The sequence below is a fragment of the Hyperolius riggenbachi genome, chromosome 5, assembly GCF_040937935.1.
Source record: "Hyperolius riggenbachi isolate aHypRig1 chromosome 5, aHypRig1.pri, whole genome shotgun sequence".
NCBI classification, from domain to species: Eukaryota; Metazoa; Chordata; class Amphibia; order Anura; family Hyperoliidae; genus Hyperolius; species Hyperolius riggenbachi.
Window position 1 is genome coordinate 404,906,510 of NC_090650.1, and position 23,603 is coordinate 404,930,112.

The window sequence follows — 23,603 nt, forward strand, 5'->3', positions numbered from 1 at the left end:
AAGGGGATTTGGCTACCCCCACAAAAGACCTCCCCGAAAATAACCCCTAGCGCATATGTTGAAGGAAAAATTAATACAAGACAGTGTCTTATTTTCGGGGAAACACAGTAGATACGTCCAAAAGGCTAAAATGGTTAAAAAAAAAAACACTTTTCAGCATTTTGCAATTCCCAAAAAAATATTAAAAAGTAGATGAAAAAGTACTGTAAAATATTTTGAGTATCTTCCTGCTTGCTGGTGGTTTAAAAAGCATTTTATTGACAAGGCTTGAAAATCTCGGGAGAAAAAGTCATGGGCCGTCATGATACATGACACTGAAGATGGTATGTGGTGGGCAGGGTGTGGGTGCTAGGGTGCATTGTGGGCCTACACAAAAGCCATTTGGTATCTGCACAGCAAAGATGATTCCTCACGTGCTTTGAACTCAGCATGTCAACAATGTGCCTATGGAGACGCCAAATGGCTATGTCGGTCTACATCCTAGCACCCACACCTTTCCCACTGCACACCAGTATCACTGTCACGTATCATTTCAAGGGTGGTGGAATGGCCCTTGTGATCAGGCAATATGGAGAGTGTGAGAGCCTCCCTGTGTACCAACGGGGTCCTCAGTACCAAATGATCTCTAATTCCTTAAAGCACTACATTGACAAAAACATTGATGTTATTTTAACTTTTCAATAAATTTAGTTCTTAACGGAGTTGTGCAGTTCTTGAGACTTTTTGGTACTGTCCTGTATCATGACATGTTAAAATGTATTGGTTGTCTATCGTGACTTCAATAAATGCACTTGGACAGTACCCGGCCTTCTTTGCTTTGTGATCATACAGGGCAATTTTAGCAGGTAGCAAAGTGCACACATGAGGCAGGCTGCTTCTGTCTCTGGCTTAGTCTAAATGTAAATTTCCCATCCTTCATTGCAATTTACCTAGTAATCATAAAACGTGTTATTCTGACATTGTAACGTCTTGGCCTACCGGCTGGGCAGACTCTACAAGTGATGGTTGGTTATTTAGCAGCACTTATAGTTTTTCTGCTTTAACACGTTGACTACTTCAGACATGTAGATAATATACATCTTAATCTGGATACTTGATCACTGCTGTAAAACACCTTGCCCGACGCCGGCCTTTAATACAAATCATTAGTGAATGAGAGGCTTGGATGCAGCCTGTGATGCCTTGGGCAACATTTTTAACTTCTGTCACAGCAAACTCGATTTGTCGTGAAATAAGCAAAGCTTTCTCGGTGTCACATCAGGTTTAAGTCAATTCAGGCTGGGCGACTAACAACTCGCATATGGGCAGTGCAGCTGTTTTCCCTTCCATTTCATGTTGATTACTTAATCAGTTTTTGATCCCGAGAAGACAAGTTGCAATAAAGTCCTCAGAAAATTGCATCACACGAAGGGATGGCTTTACCCAGGACTTCAGGGGGAAAAATAATCTTCCCTTAAGTAACACTTTTAGTAATTTTCAACTGTAATGTGTACATTACTCCACAAGGGGACTGACTGTCAAAAATAAACTCACATAGCAAGAGTGGTAAGCTATCCATTGTCACAGTTGGAAAAAAAACACATCAAAGGCGAATCTTGAGTTTTAGAAGTTTATGATGTGCAATCAAATTTATTATCTTTAGCCTTTGCTTTAAAGGATACCTGAGCCGAAACTATTCAGAGAAATGGGGGGAGCCGGCATATAAAGTGATTGTGACGTCATGCACATGTGCAGAGTGCTCCTGGCCATGGTCGCACGCTGACGGATGGAAGAGGCCACCAGGGAGCTTTAAAAGCAAAAGGAGGGGGACACAGGAGAACAGGGGAGCGATGGCCATCAGGAAAGGTCACTATATATGCCAGCTCTATCCCGTTTCTCTAAAGATTTTCAGCTCAGGTATGCTTTAAATTATTTTGAAGTCACCTTTGAATTGATAATTTGAGTAGAATGCATTTAAATCATAAAACTTTTATTTATAAGACACTAGCTGATGACACGGCGTTGCCCGGGTATGTATTTTGCTGGTGTTAGCTCCACCCACTTTTTCTTCCCCTACCACACAAACACTCAACGACCAAGTTTGTGAGTTTTGGTGTCTTTGGCCTCAATAATTTGCATATTCCCATAGAAATTAAACAAATCGGATTGGCTGTTTGTGGCTCCACCCCTCTCCAGCATATTAACTCCAGTCACCCAATGACCAACTGTAGCAGGTTTGAGGCATCTGCTATTAACAGTGTAAAAATGGTAGCAATTTAATTATTCCCCTTGAAAATCAATAGGTAAATTTTGATTGGCTAGGCTCCACCCACTTCCCTGAACATTAACCTCAGTCACCCAGTTACCATTTAGGGCAAAATTTGAGAACCCTGCCATTAACAATGTAAGAATGACTGCAGTTTAAATTTTCCCAGTGAATTTTTTTTGGCTCCGCCCACTTTTTGTAACCTTGAAACACAGTCACTCAGTGACCAAGTTTGTGAATTTTCAGGTTCCTGGCATCAAAAATGTGTGAATGGAAGCAGTTTATCCACCAAAGAAATCTGATTAGCTGTTTGTGGCACCGCCCCTTTAGTGAATTTGAACCCCAGTCACCCAATGACTGACTGTAGCAAGTTTAAAGTCTCTGGCATTAACAGTATAAGAATGACAACAGTTTAAATATTCCCCTTGAAAATCAATAGGTCAATTTTGATTGGTTGTTGTAGGCTCCACCTACTTTATACTAGTCACCCAGTGACCAAGTGTGGCAAGTTTGAGAACCCTGCCATTAACAGTGTAAGAATGACTGAAGTTTACAGTTTCCCATTTAAAATGAATGGCTGAAATTTGATTGGCTGTTTTATGACCCACCCACTTTTTCTGCATTTGTAATCTTGGTCACCAAGTGACCAACTGTGCCAAGTGTGGGGACTCTGGCTTGATTACCAGGAGAAAGGCAGCCCTTAACATTTTTTTCATTGACATGAATGAGTGAAATCTGATTAGCTGTTTGTAGCTCCACCCAGGTGTGCAGGGGGGACGCGAGACCCCCAGAACATACCATCCCAGGTAGTAAGGGATCTGTATACCAAGTTTAGTTCAAATTGGACAAGGCGTTTTTGAGTGATCGCGGCACATACACACACACACACACACACACACACACACACACACACACACACACACACACACGATTTTATATATATATATATATATATAGATAGGGCCATATCATATTCAAGGTGATAAGTAGCTTGCAGATGTGAGCTACTTATCACCTTGCCATCGTGTGAGGATTAGCGGCAAATCCTATTGCCCATATCCTTCGCGCGATGGCCGATGATTAGGGAGCATTACTCAGGAGAAAGCCGGAGCGATGCTCCCTATTACCAGGCGATGGGAAGTGAGGTTTACGCTGTGGTGCTGTCCTTCAGCACCATGGCCTCGCTCCCCACACGTGCGCACTCACCCGCCAAACATCGCCGCCATTTCCGTCGCAGCATCTGGGGGTCTCCTTTAATAAGGAGACCCCCAGAGCTCCCCCTCAAACACCTTAGAAACCCCCCATGTAGCTGCGCCGGGCGCCCCTGTTAATATACATACCGCTGCTGATTACCCGACGCCTCTCGCCGCAAATTCCATTGCATAATTACAGTGTATCTAACACTGTAAGTACTGTCCGCATAGGAGCCCGCGCAAAGCATCTTTGAATCTGCAGCCGGGGCTCCTCATTGGTCCGCTGTCTTAACCAATAAAATGGCTCAGACAGCGGACCAATGGGGAGCCCCGGCTGCAGATTCAAAGATGCTTTGCGCGGGCTCCTAAGCGAACAGTCATTACAGTGTTACATACACTGTAATTAAGCAACGGAATTGGCGGTGAGAGGTGTCGGGTGATCAGCAGCGGTATGTATGTTAACAGGGGGGCCCGGCGCGGCTACGTGGGGGGTTTCTAAGGTGTGCGGTGACCCGACGGGGAGCTCTGGGGGTCTCCTTATTAAAGGAGACCCCCAGATGCTGCGGCCACATTGTGCGTTTGCTGCTTTTGACCTGCTTTTTGCAGGTCTAAGCTACCGCTCATGTGTACCAGGAAGCATCGCTTCCCAGAGGCATGCAAACGGTAACTGGATACCGTGTAAAGAACTCGCTGGGCGATTATATCGCCCAAGCGAGTTCTTTTCCGCCTGGGGGGATCATAACTCAATTAGGATTAGGCGATGCGCCCATTGCCTAAATTAAGAACTCACTTCAGTAATAGGATATGGCCCATAAAGTTGGATTAAAGGGAATCTGGAAGTGAAAATAAATTTATGAGATAATGGGCCATATGCAATTCACTTTTTCACCTGCGTTTTCTCCTAGGAGATAATTTTTCATTTTCTATTTAAAATAACTTTCCAGCACTTTTCAACTAAACAAGTACCAAAAAGTAGGTGAAGTAGTATTATCAAAATTATTTTGAGTATTTTTTTGCCTTCTGTTGGCTTAAAAATCATTTTATTGACAAGATGTAGAAATATCACCTAGGAGAAGATGTCTGAGAAAAAGTGAATTGCATATGGGCCAATGAATTGTACGTGTAGTAAAGAAATAGAACTTTAGTAGCAAAGATATGAGTCCAGTACAGATATGTTATGAGTACAGGAAGAGTTAAGAAACTTCAGATATCTATGCAAAAAGACCTTCTCTGAGTTCTCCAGCCCAACTTGGGTTTAAAGACTGCGCTGTTTTCTGAAGTACTTATACATCAAAAAAACAGTGAAAGAACTTCAGATTAGGTTTTATTGCAGAAAGGTTCAAAGGATCATTAGCTCTGCTCTGTTTCATAGTTTAAAACACAGAGTGTAGTTTGTAAACTGCATATATTAGAGAACTATGCAATGTTATAAAAGAAAGCTATATAACTGAAAATAAAAATATGACACTCTTTTATTTGCTACTAATGCTTTTCTTTGCTCCATAAAATGTTAGTGGCAAGCCACCACATTAAAACGTTGCGCTCTTAACATCTCCTAGACGTTTTAATGCATTGCTTGCCCCCACCGCCATTGTGCACGTGCACCCGCCCGTACCAGCTGGTACTCAGAGCTCCGTGATTTGTAAAGGGGAACAAGCATTCCCCTAACCAACAGGAATGTCTGGAATGCATGTACATGATCGTGATCAGGGGCCATGTCCATTCATAACAGTACTAAAAGCATGTAAAAAGTCTAAAAAAAAATGAACACTTTCTGGTAAACCAGGATAGTGTTTGCAGTGCCATCTAGTGACAGAAAAGTAAAATTACACACACCACATACACTTATAATTACAAATTAATAAAATGAATTCCATCCAAAGCCCCCTCCCCTCCCCCCCCAAAAGAAAAAAAGAAATAGTTGTCTTAGGGACTCAGCTTTTTTAATATGTGAAATAGTTGTCTTAGGGACTCAGCTTTTTTAATATGTAAGTCATGAGGTTATATTACCATTATTTTAGTATATAAGGGCTTGTAATTATGGACTGGAAAAAACGAAAACTGAAAAATTACACCTATATTTGCAAATAATATATTGTCACCATATATTGTACTAGGAACATAATTTACATTTTGGGATAGCTGGGATTAATGGGCAAATAAAATGGGTGGGTTTTATTTATAGTAGTGTTGCTTATTTTAAACTTTAGGGGATAGAATTGGGAAAAAAAAAATTCATTTTTTTCTTGTTTTTTTCCCTTATAAAATGCATAGAAAATAAAGTACTTACTGAAAACAGGTATTGCCCACAAAAAGACTAATTTGTGGTGAAAAAAAAAAAAACAAGGTATAGATCATTTTGTTGTGACAATTAGTATTAAAGTTATTGCGAATGAAAAGGAGGAGCGCTGAAAAGAGGTGAAAATTGCACTGGTCTGGTAAGGTAAAAACCCCTTGGGGATGAAGTGGTTAAAAATACCCTTAGATAAGCTTAGGGACAGTTCCTGGTACAACAATGTACTTTGCAAAGTGATGCAAAGGCAGTTTGCCCTCTATAAATACATAATATAGTGAATATAAATATACAGTATCATATTAACCATTAATCAGTGTCTAAGTTGCTGGGTGTGACCATGACTGGTCAGAATTTGCTCCCAGTGCTGTACATAAAGGTCACATTGGGTTGCAATCTGTTCTGCGTGACAGAAATAGTTTAGGGCTACCTGATTCACAAGACCAGTTGAACAGAATTACAAAACGTTTGGCGAATAAGCCAGTTTAATTTAACTGCATTTAATTTGCATGCTTAGCCCTCCGCTTGCAGCTCAGCGAAAGGCGTAGAGCTTAATGTGGGCAATCTTGAACTTTCCTTTCAACATTTTATGAGCGCACCGCTTAAGCTCACTGTTAAATCAACTGAGTTATTAACAGCTGATGAAAAATATACTGGGGTTTTTATATAGAGCTTTTTTGACCAGCTCTTTATTTTTTTTCCTCCCGCTGTTGCTCGAAGTGTAATTAGGTGCATGTAGCGTATGAATTTTATAGAAATGTTTCAGCTTGGAAAGACAGGACCTCACTGGAAGTCATGCGTGGTTACTGAACTTCAGTCAAATGAGAATATTTAGCATTGAAAAAGAAAAAGCCTACTGGCAAAACAGCAGTTTTATGTACCAAGCTGGTGTGACATATGTCACAGTCAATTTAACATTCATGCTCCACAATTACACTTTGAGAACTTATTGGTGACAGTATTATCCACTAGTGTCACTTTGGAAAGACACTAAATATATATTGTTATTAATTGCATGATCCTGGCCTTAGCAAAAACAATTAGTTGTTTTGGGAGCCGCGATGAGATGAGACAAGTAATTCAAAATCAACAGGGTTGACATTAAACATATCCAATCGTCTTCTTAGTTAAAGCATCAAACTATTAATGAGCTCCAAGGTAGACGTAAACTTTCTGAACAGATTGTTCTTGAACTGTAAGTTAGCGGGCAATTAAAAGTTAAACAGAAATATGTTTACTGGCTAAGCCATCGTCAACGGCTAGATCATTTGAGTTAAGATTTTAATGGGTAAAAATGTCTAGAAAATAAAATATCCATGTAAGTATGTGGCCTCTTTTTGACTCCCACCATTCCTTGGAACATAACCTGGATGTTCTTAGAGCTTTTCACTAATTGGCCAATATGGTAATTATCACAACACAGGCAAATAACAAAAAATACAAACATCTAAGAGAAGCTTTAGACATATTTGGCCACAAAGATGAGGACTTTGTGAAAACAACAGCAAAGTCAAATGGGAACACCAAAGCAACAAAGAAGATAACCTGAAACTGTGAATCAACATTGTGAGTAATGCCTTACATAGCTGGAAAACTAGAGAACCCCAGGTGGGACGGTATAAGTCATGACATCCCTAATTTCTTCAAACCCATCAAACCCAGAAGCAACACAATGGAACAGAAAGTTTGACACTCTAAAGATTCAGTGGCATCAATTCTCTAAGCACTTTAGACTAGTCTACTGATGGTTTTTAGTCTACTGATGGTTTGGTGTAAATCAGTTGCATCAAAAGGGAATTCACTTATAATTACCAAACGTTTTAGACCTGTTTTTAGACCTGGTCTAAAACATTTGGTAATTAGGTTAGTAAAGCACGGGAAATGCTCAAAAGATGTAATTCACAAATGAGTAGCTATGACTGACATCATTCTCCTCTAATGAGCTCTCCTCTGGATACAATTAAACTCCTGCATAATTAATTCAAAAGGCTCCATCCTCACATCTAAAATACCTCACAGGATTATTTTACTGACAGAAATCAGCTGGTCTAATCTCTGTCAGAAAAAAAGTGGGCCTGGTTACTCCTTGTTTGCCTTTGTGAATTGCATATTTTGATCATTACCCCTGCTTTATTGACCTAATTACATAATGTTTTAGACCAGGTCTAGAAATTGGTCTAAAACATTACACCAAACCATCAGTACACTAAAAACCATCTATAGACTAGTCTAAACTGCTTACTGAATTGAGGCCATTACCTAAACATAAGCAAGGAAGCTTGGTGCATGCAGTCCTGAGTACGCTAGTTGAGATGCAAATAGATCTGAATTGATTCAAACATTTATGCTAATATTATGTGGATTGACATCTGACTAATGAAATGCTGCTCCTTCAGAACTGATTGCAAAATCCAACCTCATATAATACTAAAGACAAGCAAGGCAATACCAAAAACAGAAAATCATTTATTCTCCACATAACCAATAAAATCACCAACAATTACATGCTAGCATATTATGAACCAATGTGTGGTCTTTAACCATTGCTGCCAGATAATGGCAAAAAAAAGTTCTCAAATCTATATGTGCTTTTTCCCGTGGAATGGGTGACCCACCCCTAAAGGACACATGGCCAAAGGTGGGATTCAGGAACCCAAGGGACCACTCTCCCATCCACAGGTATGGTTTAACAAACATATACTTTTAAATTGTTACAAAATGAATGGTTACCTAATGAAAGGCTGTCCAGGATTGGGCACTGACAACTTTAATGGGAGTGAGTGGTTAAACCACTTTTGTGACAATCTCATAAAAAAAAACCAATCTCATAAAAAAAAAAAAAAATCTCATTAAAAAAAAAAAAATTCAATTTTTTTCCATAATTTAGTCCTAGCAGAAAATTGTTCATCTTCTCTATAAAAATAACCTTTTAGCATTTTGCATTTTTAGTACTGAATTAAAGCGGATCTGCAGTGTATATCATATATTCATTGAATCCTTTTCCTATATAAAGTTATAATCACCTGCTGTGTCTTTCTTCTTGTAAACCGTGTTGGTTGGTAGAAGTCTGCACGTCCAGGAACTCCTGCGGCACACAGTCCTCGGAGGTGATTTACAAGAAGAAGACATGGCACATGTTTATAACTTAATAGCAGAAGAGTGCTAGTGAATATGGGATATCAGAATCAGAATAATTTATTTTGCCAAGTACAAACGGGGCTTTCTGTTCTGGAATGAAGGGGGAGAATAACCTCCGAAAGTCAAGAGCTGAGACTGCCATACTATGGTGCCACCAGTCGCACATGGAATTATCTGTCATCACTAAGGATACATGGAGGGAGGGGTACAGAGGGAGGCAAAGGTTCACTGGAGGTCCGCTTTAAAGTTCTAAAAAGTAGATAAAATGTAGTATCAAACTTATTTTGAGTATCCTCTTGCTGATTAAGAGCTGTAAAGGTATTTTATTGATAAGAGCCCATATTCAATTAACTTTTCTCCTGAGTTTTTAAAATATACATTTTTTTTTTAAGTCAACAGCAAGTAAGAAAATATTCAAAATAGGCCTTGGTATTTTTTTTTTACTGACTTTGAGATCTTTTTTAAATTGCAAAGTGTTCCAAAACTTGCTTTGTAAAGAAGATGAAAAATTATTTCTTCGGATAAAACTCTGGAGGAACATTATTTGCATGAAGACCAAGGAGTGAAAATATCTTCTGGGATAAAACTCAGGGGAAAGGTTGTTTGAACAAATTTCCATGAAAATGTCTTTCTTTTTTGGTGTACATTTGCATGATGATATTTTTTATTGCTATAATTCTGTTCCTCTTTCATTTTCTTGAAGTGAAGTGTCACACTGATATGAGTCATATAGCCATTGTGGATACTATAAACAATGCATATATATATATATATATATATATATATATATATATATATATATATATATATATATATATATATATATATAAATATATATATATATATATAGTAATTAAAAAAAAAAAAGAAAAGAACTAAAAAATTAAAAACAGTATTGTTGGTAGTATAACTGGCATTGATCAGATTGTGAGTCCCTCTGGGGAACAGTTAGTGGCAGGACTATATACTCCATGAAGCTCTGTGAGAGATGTCAGCACTATATAAATAATAAATAAATAAATAATAACAGCATGTGCTAAATAGTAATATATCACTTACTGCTATAGGTGATATTAAACCCTCGTCCAGACATTGAATGGTCTGCTTGGAATTCCAGGCGTAGTATGTGGTTGTTGCTGGTGAGATGTGATGGAACTTCAGCCCCTGTGAAAGTTCCCAATACTGGTGATTCGGAAGAATCTCCATCCTTAATAGCAAGAAAGTCAAACTGAGATTCCAAGTCAAAGTCATTAAATGATAAATGGATACGGCTGCCTGGGTCAGAAATTATAGTCCATATACAGTTCAGGTTGTTTCCATATCCTTCGGGGTAGTCTGGAGAGAGAACCGTTCCCATGGGTGCAGTAAAATTCGATAAGCATGGAACTGTAAAAGACCAAATTCAGATATGTATTAAAGAGAAACTCAGACCAAGAATTGAACTTTATCCCAATCAGTAGCTGATACCCCCTTTTACATGAGAAATCTATTCCTTTTCACAAACAGACCATCAGGGGGTGCTGTATGACTGATTGTGGTGAAACCCCTCCCACAAGAAACTCTGAGGACCGTGGTACTCCTGGCAGTTTCCTGTCTGTGAACCTGGCTGCATTGTGGGAAATAGCTGTTTACAGCTGTTTCCAACTGCCAAATATAACATGCAACAGCTACATCACCTGCCAACAGTAAAAATGTCACCATGTAATATATGTCAGAATGTAAATCAGGGATTTAAAAGATTTTACAATGGGCAAACACTCACTGAATCATTTATACATAATTATTGTAAAAATGAAGCACTTTTTTATTACATTATTTTCACTGCAGTTCCTCTTTAACACAATCTAACACTCCAGGTACGTTTTAGAGGTTTGCATAAAGTATATGCATAAACATAGGGTCAACGTTAGGGGTGATCATTTTCAAACTTATATTTTTGTCTCAGCTGATGAAAATGTTTTGGATTTTCACAAATTTGAATGAAATCATGGAGGTTAATGTTTTATTTTTTTTTGCTGTGCCCAATTAATTTTTATGAATTTAATTTTGCATTTCTGCAAACATTCTTATTTTTTTGTGAAAATCTAAAAATGATCGTGAAAACTTTGGCAAGGCAAAAATGGTTTATTCATTGTTCATCTATAGTCTCCTCATTTATAACATCTCCTCATTGATGCACTATACAATTTTGTCTCAAAATGTTCACTAACTATAAACAATGAAACACCATTAAATGTGTAACATCAAGTATGCAAATGAATCCAGGGCATATGGTCTGACAAATTAGCTAGTGGGTCAGATAAAAGAAACATCACTCTAAAGTTTTTAGCCTACATGATAGGAACTTGATTTGATTTGATTGGGGGATGGTGTTAGTAAGTTATAGTGTACAAAGGGGGGGGGGGGAGATGCCCAATGATAGATAAGAGGCTCCATTCTTGGCTCTAGATCAGGCATGGGCAAACTTGTCCCTCCAGCTGTTGAGGAACTACAAGTCCCACAATGCATTGCAGGAGTCTGACAGTCACAGTCATGACTCATAAAGGCAAATGCATTGTGGGATTTGTAGTTTCTTAACAGCTGGAGGGCCAAGTTTGCCCATGCCTGCTCTAGATACTCCCCTCCTTTGTTGTTTTGCCAAGAGTGTGAATTGATCCAGTTCCAGCTGGTTACCGAAGTGGTTTAAAAATCTCCACCTGCCTTCAGTGGTTGGTTGCCGCCTGTGCAACCTTCCTTCATGAGTACCACAACCTTTTTTTTACATTTGCCATTTAACATGTGACATACGGAACCATTTGGGCTCCAGTTGTTTCTGTATTTTTAGTGTAGTGTGTTGTGTTTAACCTCTTGAGGACCACAGGCTTGCACCCCCCTAGTGACAGGCCATTTCTTACAATTCTGTACTCTGCAGCTTTAACAGTTTATTACTCAGTCATACAACTTAGCAGCTAAATTAATTTTACTTCCTTTTTTGCCCACCAAAATAACTTTCTGTTGGTGGCATCTGATTGCTGATGGGACTTTTTTTTATTAATTTTATTGTCGTACAGTGGTTAATGTGTGTCTATCAAATTTGAAATACCTAACATCTGTGGTTTATTTCTCTGTTGAAAATAAGTACATATCTTGATTCTGAGCCTCTTCTTTCAGTGAGCTCCTGAAGAAGTGGTTGAGTAGACCACGCCACACGTGGAGCGTTTCTGTGCCTCCCTCTGCCTGCGACTATTACTGCCTCCACCTTGGTGACCTTGGTGACCCTGGGCTGGAATAGTATAACACTTTTTTACCCCCTACCTGTTATCACTTACTGTGTGTTTGTCCATCATTAAGCATCCAACACTTTAATATATAAATGATTTGTTCCCTGAGCATACCACTTTACTGATTTCTAGGTTCTTCCTCTATTTTCTTTAGCACCATACGTAGTTTATCACAGGCAATTTATATTAGTCTGGCCCGGGTCGCTTTTCCCATTATTGGGGTTCAAAGTTTGAACCCCAGTTTTGGGCCTTTTTGCAGTGCAGGTACTTTACAGAAATCAGAGGTGAGACTATACTTATGACATTATCATGTGTCTATATAGGTGTTCTCTAGAGGTTGTTTCCTCTTTTTAGATGGTTTTATGATTGTTTTTTCTACTGTTCAATAAAAGCTGTACTTTTTGTACATTGAAATTGGTGGTGCAGTGTTTATGTACAGGCTCTTTTGCTCCTTTTTTGAATTATCTACCTTATTGCCTTGTACTATTGCATGCCTATTGCAAGTGGGAGTGCTGATGTTCTCATAAATATTGATCTCTTCTTTCAGTGCGAGGCTATGGATGGATGGATCCCCACTTGTATGTTGGAGCACGTCACTCCAGGTATCGTTAATTTTCAATCTGTCTAGTCTAGTTTGTCAGTTCTGCCACCTTCTTCATATGTGTAATCTCCCAGCAGTCTCCTGAATATTTCTCTTAAATTGTGGTTTAATTGAGGTTGGGGTTATCATGGATTGGTTGAGCATCAAACGAGTTACAACATATATTCATGTACACTACTGCAGTTCTGTCATCCATGCAAGTTACTAAATCCATCATATAAGACTAATGTTTTGGGGTCAAATAACTCTGAAGTGAAAAGATTGACATTTACATCTCACTCGTTTTAGTGAATTATCACTGTAAATGTACATTGATCTGTTTTCCCAGAGAAATAGATTGTAAAAGAATTATGTTACGCCCACATGTAGTCCACGCATTATAACTGGGTTATTTTTTTATGCATGGTTACAATTGTCTACCAGGTGTGGGAGGCATAACCTTTATAGCTTCCACTGGCATTGAAGATACTCTATAGAGTCAATTTTATTGTTCCCTGTGTAACATATTTCAGCAGCATTATTGTACATATTGTACGTGTTATTAAATCAAAAATGAAATAGTTACAGGTTTTAAATGACAAGTTTATGAATTTGCATTGCTGCTCAACTGATATCCATCCTATCAATGATGCTTACCCCCATTAAATACCAAATTTTGCATAGTTTGATCTCAAAGTCAAAGTAAAACATTAAAAATTAAATTAATGTTTGACTTGTTTCGCAACACTGAAAGTCGATATCTGTACATATTTATTCCAGCAGGAGATTGCTAGACCATAGACTAGTCCCTTTCCCAATCTCTTGTTTTTGTTACTTAAAGGACCTCTGCCGCAAAAATCTTAAAATGTAAAATATAATAATACAATAATACAATAACATTTGTAAAGCGCTTTTCTCCCATAGGACTCACATTGCATATAAAATATACAGTTAAGAAGTATGTTCCTTTCAGAGTAAAATGAGCCATAAACTACTTTTCTCCTATGTTGTTGTCAATTTCAGTAAGTAGTAGAAATCTGCAGAACCAACAGGTTTTGGACAAGCCCACCTCCTCATGGGGGGTTCACAGGGCTTTCTTTATTTTCAAAATGCACTTAGTGAATGGAAGTTGCTCCATCCAACTGCAAAAAAAGTGTACAGTGAGCAGGGAGGCTGATCAGCATCTTTGTATAGATCTTTTTCAGGGAGTGTCTTTACAAAGAATAAAGGCCATGTTGAGAATCCCCTATGGAGAGATGGACTAGCCCAAAACCTGTCGATAATGTCAGATTTATACTACCTACTGTGGGTGACAGCAACATAGGAAAGAAGTAATTTATGGCTCATTTTACTCAGGAAGAAACATACTTCTTGTGTGTATGTGTTCTAAATTTTAAGATTTTCTCGACAGTTCCTCTTTAAGGACTTATTTTTAAACTGACACATTTTCTCAGAGTTTGTCAGTTTTTTGTTCCATCATTTCCATAAACTTTTAAAACCATTTAGTTTCTTCATTTTTTTTTAAAGCTATGATTTATTTTGGCAATAAACTGAGCCACTGGAGTGCCAAAAACAGCCAGTTAAATCTACTAAAATAGTAAGAAAAAGTTACAAAATATTGATAAAAATTGTCTGAACAGTACTGAAGACCATTGGAAGCTGAACTGAACAGCCACCATTCAGTAAGGGCTTTCAAAAATAAAGAAAACCTTGAGGATCCCTGAAAAGGCATGGACTAGTCCAAAACCAGTCAGATTTGTATTGGCTTTTACTGCTAGTGACAGAAAAAAGTAATGTATATTGCATTCTATAAGTGTGCATCTTATATGCATGCATTTTAAGTTGGGTAATTTTCACAATAGTGGTCCTTTAAGTAATTTTTATAACATATTAACAATTTTCTTAAAGCACGGAATGATACATCTGAGATGTGCTGGGAAATGTTTCACAATGCTGCCCTTGCTGCTCCCTAACTCTTCCAGTGAGACCTCTGCAAAAATAATTCTGTCCACATTTGCTGCAGACTCCCAGCTAATTGCCTGCACATTCATAGGATGATGTTCATTTGCATTCTGTGACATTTGTACTGTGGATGTGGATGCTCTCAGCTTCTATAGATACTGGTAGAATTTGTCATCCAATGCCAACAGATGGAAGTGGATCTGGAGGGCTATTTCAGTTCTTTAGCTGCCGATTTCCATGTGTACCATGGATAACAGCAGCAAAAAAAAAAATAAAAAAAAATAAAAATCCAGGTACAACCTGTTTGTATGAAAAGTTGTCTCCAAGTTGTCTTGTATAAAAAGAAGTCACCACTTCAGTGGAAAAAAAGTAAGCCATTAAAGTCTAGCAGAACTGACAGGTTTTGTACTAGTCCATATTCTCATGGGGATTCTAAGGGTTTTCTTTGCTTTCAAAAATATGTCCTGAATGTCAGTTGCTAAGTCTAACTGCCAAAATAGAGTGCAGGTGAGTAGGGAGGGTGACTGGTTTCTTACTGCTTTGGCAGTTAAACTGCTGTTCAGGAAATGCTTTTGAAAATAAAGACTAACCCATGAGGAGATGGACTAGTCCAAAACCTGTCAGTTCTATCAGATTTGAACTGCTTACTTTTTTCACTGGTGTGGTCCTTTAAGGTTTGTAAACACTATAGATTGACTTTTGCAGAGGTGGACACTACAAAGTGCATCAGGCAAGAATGTACTATGTGTACAGAGATGCCAATACATTAGCGAGAGATCCAGCATAAGGATGAGCAAGACCATTTTTGTGAAAAGCAAGACCATCCAGCATTGTGCAGGAGGTGAGAGAGCTGTGTATGTGAGGGTTAACTCACCTAAACCACCCACTCTCTGCCGATGCATTCTATGCTGCGTTCCATTGTCTTGCACTTCCACCTTCAGATCGGAAATTCCAGCTTAGAAGGCAGAAGTGTAAGAAGATGGAAAGCAGCACAGAATGCACCGGAAGGGAGACGGTGGCTTAAGTGAGCTAACCCGCACATACACAGCTCTCGCCTCCCACACACTGCAAAATGATCTTGCTTTTCCCAAGAATGTTCTCACTCATTGATGATCCGGCATGCCTAATCATTTAACTATAAAAGAGGCCAAGGCTATTGTAACTCCAACTTCTATGTTGTGTGCTGCATATTGTCTCTTTACCCCCTTGTACTGTATATATTCCTCACTCCAACAAGGTTGGAGGGGTATGTTCTGGCCTCATCTTATTGAATTTGACACCATCATGATGAGAGCCAGTCCCCTTTTTCACCAGTGAGAGTGACTGCACCCAGGGGCGTAGCAATAGGGGGTGCAGAGGTTGCGACCGCATCGGGGCCCTTGGGCCAAAGGGGCCCCATAGGGCCCTCCCTGAACATCAGTATTCGCTCTCTATTGGTCCTGTGCTGGTAATAATCACTTCTATAGATGCTTTAAATAGCAGTAATCAATAACAAACTGCTCCCCAACCCCCTCTTGCACCTCTGTTAGTGTAGTCGCCATTGTCAGGTTTTGGTGCGCCGTATCAATCGTTATGTATAGAGTGCTTGGGGGGCCCCATTGTAAAACTTGCTTCGGGGCCCACAGCTCCTTAGCTACGCCACTGACTGCACCCAGTCTAAGCTGGATATCCCGAGTGGAGTTGAGTTAATTGTCTTCACCTGCTTCCAGTGGTTAGTTCCAACATACTTTTGTGAGTAGACACTTTATTTACTATTCTTTTGTTCAAAGTAACACATACTATGCTATCTGGGATCCTGTTATCGTTGTGTTTTTTTCTCCCTAGGATGTCCTGGCACCCCATCTCCTCCACATCTCTGTGTAAAGTTTGACTTTTCTTGTGTTTTAGTTTGTTTTTTATTTTTTTTAAACTGTGTTTAGAGAATTGTGTGCAGAGCTGAAACGTTCCACAGAACTACAACCCTGAATAACGTCAAGAAAGAAATATATACTTACAAATACATATCGGTATATTGGCCGACCACTGATTGTTTTCTTTGCAGGTTATTGACTTCTGTCCTATTAATTCAAATCCAAACTGACATTCGAATCTCAACACATCTCCGTTGGAAAAACCATCGCCTTCTCGAATACCATACAAAGGAGTCCCAGGGTCCCCACAGCTCTCTTTTTCAATTTCTGAAATAAGAAGAAAAAAAGACAATTAAATATATAAATAACTTTACATTTCTATGATTATATAAATAGAAAGTCTTGTTGTTTGTTGACCAGTAAGGTGCCCTTCCACATTCTCTACATATTCGTAGCTCAGATTAATGGCAACCACCATTTCAACAAAGGGTGTTCATTCAGATTCAATGGAAATGTAGTTTCCTCATTTCTGATCGGAACTTGGAAATTGGAAAACGGGAATCAGAAATTGAAAATCCTGCGAAAATACCACATTACTGCATCTACTGTATTTTTTTACACTATAAGACTCATTTTCTCTCCCCAAAAGTGGGGGTGGGGGGAGGGACGTTATTGCTGCTTGGTGACTGCTTGCTGACAGGGCCGGATTAAGGCCAAGGCCGCCTAGGCCATGGCCTAGGGCACCACAGGAGCAAGGGCACCAAAGCAGCAGGCTAAACTGTTGCAGCATTTGCAAGCTTGCAAATGCTGTAATGCAGGGAGACCAGGCGAGTGCCTGATCGTAGTACTCTGCTGCTAGCTGCCTGTGCAGCTGTGCACATTTGCATTGTGGCCAGCGGCTCTGGACTTGGGCAGCATTGGAGACAGAAAGGAAGAGGAAGCTTCTGCATTGGAGATGAGCAGATAAATGAGTGACACTGATGGCTGCTGCGGTGTGAAGGTGAGCTAGCTACCAATACTGAAAGGGAGGGAGTGGGAAAGGAAGGGATTAAGGGAGGCATCAGGCTAATTATACTAGATGGAAAGAGGGAGGGGTAGTCTGGCTACCTATACTGAAGGAGGCGGCTGGTGACAGTGGCCTTGGGCGGTAAAGAGTACAAATCCGGCCCTGCTTGCTGAGCACACAGTTCAACTGCTTGTGGAAAAGAGGCCTTAGGGCTTTTTTCCACAGGCGGCTGAACTGCGCACTCAGAAAGCAGTTACCAGGCAGCAGCAAGTAGCAATCAGCCTTTTCAATATCTATCAAATACACGTGGAAAAGAGCGCTAAGAGTATCCATACACATATACAGTAGATCTCATTCAATGTGGCAAACAGATTAAACCCTCTCAGATTTGAATCTGATCAGAGAGAGACTGAATCCCCTCATATATTGCACAAAGATTGTCAATAGATTTCACCATGAAATCTATGGAAAATCTATCAAACTGTAGTGTTGCTGTGTTCAGTATAGTGCAACGCTGTAGACCATCAATGTATTTCTGCAATCATAACTTTTGTTGCAGATTGATTGAAATTACAAGCAATGCAGTTTGCAGTGCTGCAGATTTCCAGCTGATTTGATAAGAGTGATATGGGCTGCTTAAACAGCAGTTAAAATGTGGAATATCTTATCATAAAAAAATGTTGACAAATTCTATATCAGCATACATAATACTTTCCTAACGTTGAAAGGCATCCACAGCTATAATTGCTAGAAGGTGGTGATACCTTGATCCATTCAGGGGGATAAGTTTAACCTTCGTGGCTTTTGTTTCCTCTGGATAATGGTACAGTGAGGCTGAAATGGATGAACCTGATGGACAAATGTCTTTTTTTCTCTCCTAGATAGCTAAATAACTAAAGTAGATGAAGATAGTGGCTGGAGGTGGAATTTAAAACAAGAACTGTAGAGAAAAATTATATTACCAACAACACAAGTCCAGAAAGGAGGAAAAGGCTGACATACAAGGATTAATTTAGCTTTGTTGAATGCTTGTCGAAAAATAGCATCTCTGTAGTGTAATTGGCAGACCACAATAGGTGTTTGTTCACCGAAGTCTTAGCTACATGAAGCATCATTATTTTAAATTGCTAAATTTCTCAAAGAATTTCAATGACAAAGAACATAATTTAATTTTAGCTTATCCTCCAGCAATTGCTCTCTGCTCCGGGTTTTAAAATACCTTCAGGTTAGTAATGTTAGTGGTATTATGCAACGCTAGATACTGGAACAGAGATATTTTGAATTATTTTCAGAAACTATCTAAGTTCGGTGACGGGCGAATTCAGGTTTCCAAAATTCAATAACCCGAATTGGAACAACAACACTAATTAGGAATACTGATGTAGTTAAAATGTTATAACTTCTGATGTATACAGATTAATATAGTGTGTGTGTGTGCGTGTGTGTGCGTGTGCGTGCGTGTGCGTGCGTGTGTGTGCGTGTGTGTGTGTGTGTGTGTGGTTTGTGTGTGTGTGTGTGTGGTGTGTATGATGTGTGTGTGTGTGTGTGTGTGTGTGTGTGTGTGTGTATGATGTGTGTGTGTGTGTGTGTGTGTGTGGTGTGTATGATGTGTGTGTGTGTGTGTGTGTGTGTGTGTGTGTGTGTGTGTGGTGTGTATGATGTGTGTGTGTGTGTGTGTGTGTGTGGTGTGTATGATGTGTGTGTGTGTGTGTGTGTGTGTGTGTGCGTGCGCGTGCGTGTGCGTGCGTGTGTGTGCGTGTGCGTGCGTGTGCGTGCGTGTGTGTGTGTGTGTGTGTGTGTGTGGTTTGTGTGTGTGTGTGTGTGGTGTGTATGATGTGTGTGTGTGTGTGTGTGTGTGTGGTGTGTATGATGTGTGTGTGTGTGTGTGTGTGGTGTGTATGATGTGTGTGTGTGTGTGTGTGTGTGTGTGTGGTGTGTATGATGTGTGTGTCTGTGTGTGTGGTGTGTATGATGTGTGTGTGTGTGTGTGTGTGTGTGTGTGTGTGTGTGTGTGTGTGTGTGTGTGTGTGTGTGTGGTGTGTATGATGTGTGTGTGTGTGTGTGTGTGTGTGTGTGTGTGTGTCTCAGCTGACAATATATTATTTTATATGTAAATCCCTCAGTAGTCAAAATGGAGTTCTAAATATCACTTAACTGTGCTCACTTCTCAGTAATCTATGCTAAGAGCTGTTGCTCAGCTATCAGAAGGCAGTAAAACAATAAGCTGATTAAAAAAACAGTGTTAACACATTATTCATTGTATAAACCTGAATTAAAAATAGCACAACAAATTCTATCCTGCTCAATACATAAATGAGTTAATCTGTCTTCTGTTTACCTGGGTAAACATGGTCTGAGCAGTCTGTCCAGTCTGTGACATCAGGAGCAGTAAATAAATGAGCTGGAAAAAGATTCAGGTCTGTGACTAAAAGGTTGCACTCTAAGGGCTGGTTCACACTTGAGCACTTTTCAGCACTTTGCTGATCGCCGGCAATCAGCAAAGCGCAGCTGTTAAAGAGATCATTCACACTACAGCGTTTGAATCATTTGCAAATGCGCTGAATGCTGCGCTTTGGTGGTGATTGCATTGTGATTCTTGTTCTATCAAACGGAAATCAAAACACAAATTGCGGCAAAAAAAAAAATCATGATTGCGGTCATGATTTGTGCTTTGAGTGTGACCGGCCCTGACTGAAAAAGAAAAAAAAAAAGATACAGCCATGCATATTGCAATGCTGCTTTTCTTGTATTACAAAGTTACATAGTTATTTTGGTTGAAAAAAGACATACGTCCATCGAGTTCAACCAGTACAAAGTACAACTCCAGCCTGCTCCCTCACATATCCCTGTTTATCCAGAGGAAGGCGAAAAAAGCCTTACAATGCATGGTCCAATTAGCCCCTAAAGGGAAAAATTCCTTCCCGACTCCAGATGGCACTCAGATAACATCACTTGATCAATATCACTGGGCATTACCTAGTAATTGTAGCCATGGATGTCTTTCAACGCAAGGAAAGCATCTAAGCCCCCTTTAAATGCAGGTATAGAGTTTGCCATAACGACTTCCTGTGGCAATGCATTCCACATCTTAATCACTCTTACTGTAAAGAACCCTTTCCTAAATAAATGGCTAAAACATTTTTCCTCCATGCGCAGATTATGTCCTCTAGTCCTTTGATCATGTCCTCTAGTCCTTTGATCATGTCCCCTAGTCCTTTAATGTCATTATAAAATTAACCATTACATTTGCAAAAGTTCTTTGATGTGCAGCACTTGATTCTGCTCCGAAGTTGACATTTAAAATATATTATGTTGTCCCTTATTTGTTACAATAATGTTTGCTAGAAATCTATTAAGATAATCTCCCAGAAAACAAAAACAATCATAGTTGACTTTATATTTATATTTTACCCAACTTTGGTCGGAGGCTGTCCTATTTTCTGAAGCACTTACACATCAAATAAACAGTGAGAGGCAGCTTCAGATAAGGTTTTACTGCAGGCATTTTCAAAGGGTAATTAGCTCTACTTCGTTTCATAGTTTAAAATATAGTGTGTAGTTTGTAATTGCAAATATGACAAAATGATGTCGTGTTATAAAACAAGCTATAGAACTGAAAATAAAAATATTTGACTTGTTTCTTTGCTACCAATGTTCTATTAATTATCTGTACTAAACATACAATACATTACATTGTAAGTTTTTTTCTGCTTCAGTGTCACTTTTATGCATGTTTCTGGCTTTATCTACAGGGAATTTTGACACACAGAACATTTCCTTTTCTGTTTTGATGTGTTGTTTCAGTGGAGAAGTGGTATATGCATGTTTACAACTCATAATTGCTCCTAAGGCAGGTAAGTAGTGCCATTATTTCTTTGCAGCATTCACTATTCAAGGGGGCCTATTGATGCGAGCACTTTTCCTGATAAGTGCCCTTATCCTCTAAATAAAAAGAGTACAAGATAGAAAATAATACAGCTGCAAGTCTTCATCTCATCATTAATGCCATTCTGCCTCTGCTAATAACAATATTCCCCAAACTGCGGGCCTGCATTCATTTCTCCTCTGAATAATTGAGGTAGATCCTCTCTCTCCAGCCCATTACAGTTTATCTTTATTCAGCGACTGCGATGGAAGTGTCTGTTATTTGCAGAGAAGGCTTTTAGCGGTGGGGCAGGCATTTTCACAGACTTATGGCCGAACGCAGATAAAACTCACTTTATGATGAGACGCAATTTATTAGAGACAATCAGGACGCATCCATTTGTATTCCATTTTCCTCGATGGCTGGAGAGCAATTAGAGAACTGCTCTACGTTGACAAATAAAAACAACAGCGTGCTTTACTTTGAATCGTCTCCTATGTACAGAGGCTGTCTGAGATAATGGGGTCATTACATGTTATTGAGGTGGACCTGTTCACGTAGAGACAATGCGTACATTAAAGGAAGTCAAAGACTAGCCGTCCTGTGTGTCGATATGGTTTACGTGTGTGACCATGTGACCTACACGCAGGAAGTACTCGCAGTGTGCGTGTCTCATGTATGCCCTGGTGCAATCTCATCTTATAGAACTCATACGGAAGAGGGATGCTAGCTCATCAGGGTCCATGACCCTCTCTGGGGTAAAGTAGAGATTATGTAACTTTGACTAAAGCAAACAAAAAAAATTGCATTTATTTTCCATGTCTTGCTGTCAACGGAAATATTGGAAAATTAAATGCCAGTAATCACGGTAGAAGCCATATGCTAAGGTGAGGAGGTATGTAAATGTGATCCCTATGTACGCTAATATCTTAACCACTTGAGGACTGCAGTGTTAAACCCCCCCTAAAGACCAGGTCATTTTTCTTGAAATTGGCCACTGCAGCTTTAAGGCCTCGCTGCAGGGCCATGCATGTCAGCACACGAGTGATTCCCCCCCTCCTTTTCTTCCCACCAGCAGAGCTCTCTGTTGGTGGAGTCTGATCGCTCCCTGTTTATATATTTTTTTAATAAATATTGATTTTATTATTCTCATAATAAATGTCACTATTTTTTAATAGTTTTCTTACCCTCCCTCCCTCCCCCCCTGTTAGCCTATCACTGCGATCTGCTGTGATAGGTTTCAGCCTATCACTGCCAATCACTTCTGTGCCCCCCCCCCCCCCAGGGGGACAACCGTGTCCCTAGTACAACGCTGCCTTAGAACGCAGCGCTGTACAGACGGCGGTTTTGCCTTTTCTCTTCTCCGTGGAAGACTTAAGGTAGAGCTGAGCTCCGCCTCCCAATCAGGGATGTGCGCGAAGCAGCACACCCGATCTCCTGCTAGCCCCATAGAAGGTCGCCACGTTCATGCCAATTGGCATGGAGCGGTCAGCTAAGGGTTAAAGAGAAATTCTACTTATGAAGTAAAATTGTGCTGGGCATTTTTTTTTTAATTAAATGCTTTTCATATAAATCTGCAGAAAGTTAAGAATTTCAAGAACCGACAGCTAGGGATGGTCAGTCGGATCCTAAAAATTAAAATTCAAGCATTTCCAATCAGAAATTGGCATTTCTGTGGAAATCCACTTACCGCAATTTATTGATTTTAGCCCAATCGCAGAACTCCAAAGCAATGGACTGATCAGAAAATGCAGAATCTTTCCCGCCAAAATAGGGATTATTGCAGTAATTTTAGACCAATCACAAAATTTGGATACTGCAGTGTATTCCTGAGTCTTGTGATTATCCTAAAATTTCTGTACCATGGTAAGATTCTATATACTCTGGTCCAATACTTCCGAGTCAACTTGAAGGTAGTAAACTAACGAGAGAATGCAAAAAAAAAAAAGACAAACAAGAAACCTTGGAAATCGGAAAATCTGAAATTGGAATTGGCATATATCAGAATTTCTGCAGAATCAGAAATCGGCATTTCCTACAATCCCTAGTGACAGCAATAAATAAGGAGCTATGGGCCCCTGTATGAGATTTACAATGGCCCGGCCCCAAAGTGTTCTTTCCAAATCAAATGATATGAAGCACCAAAACCTGCCCGGGGCACTATCCAAAGCACATACAGAGGTGATCACGACCTGCATAGCACCAATGTAA

At 39.5% G+C, this 23,603-nt stretch overlaps 1 protein-coding gene across 1 annotated transcript in view; it reads right to left on the reverse strand.

Moving 5' to 3' along the window:
• The window catches only part of CSMD3 (CUB and Sushi multiple domains 3), a 1,539,978-nt gene that overhangs the window by 656,453 nt on the left and 859,922 nt on the right, over positions 1 to 23,603 (reverse strand). Inside the window, exons 15-16 of the mRNA XM_068237930.1 lie at positions 16,666 to 16,848; positions 9,929 to 10,255 (exon numbers count right to left, since the gene is read on the reverse strand). Coding sequence (XP_068094031.1) covers positions 9,929 to 10,255; positions 16,666 to 16,848 — 510 coding nt within the window. The remainder of the gene's footprint in view (positions 1 to 9,928; positions 10,256 to 16,665; positions 16,849 to 23,603) is intronic.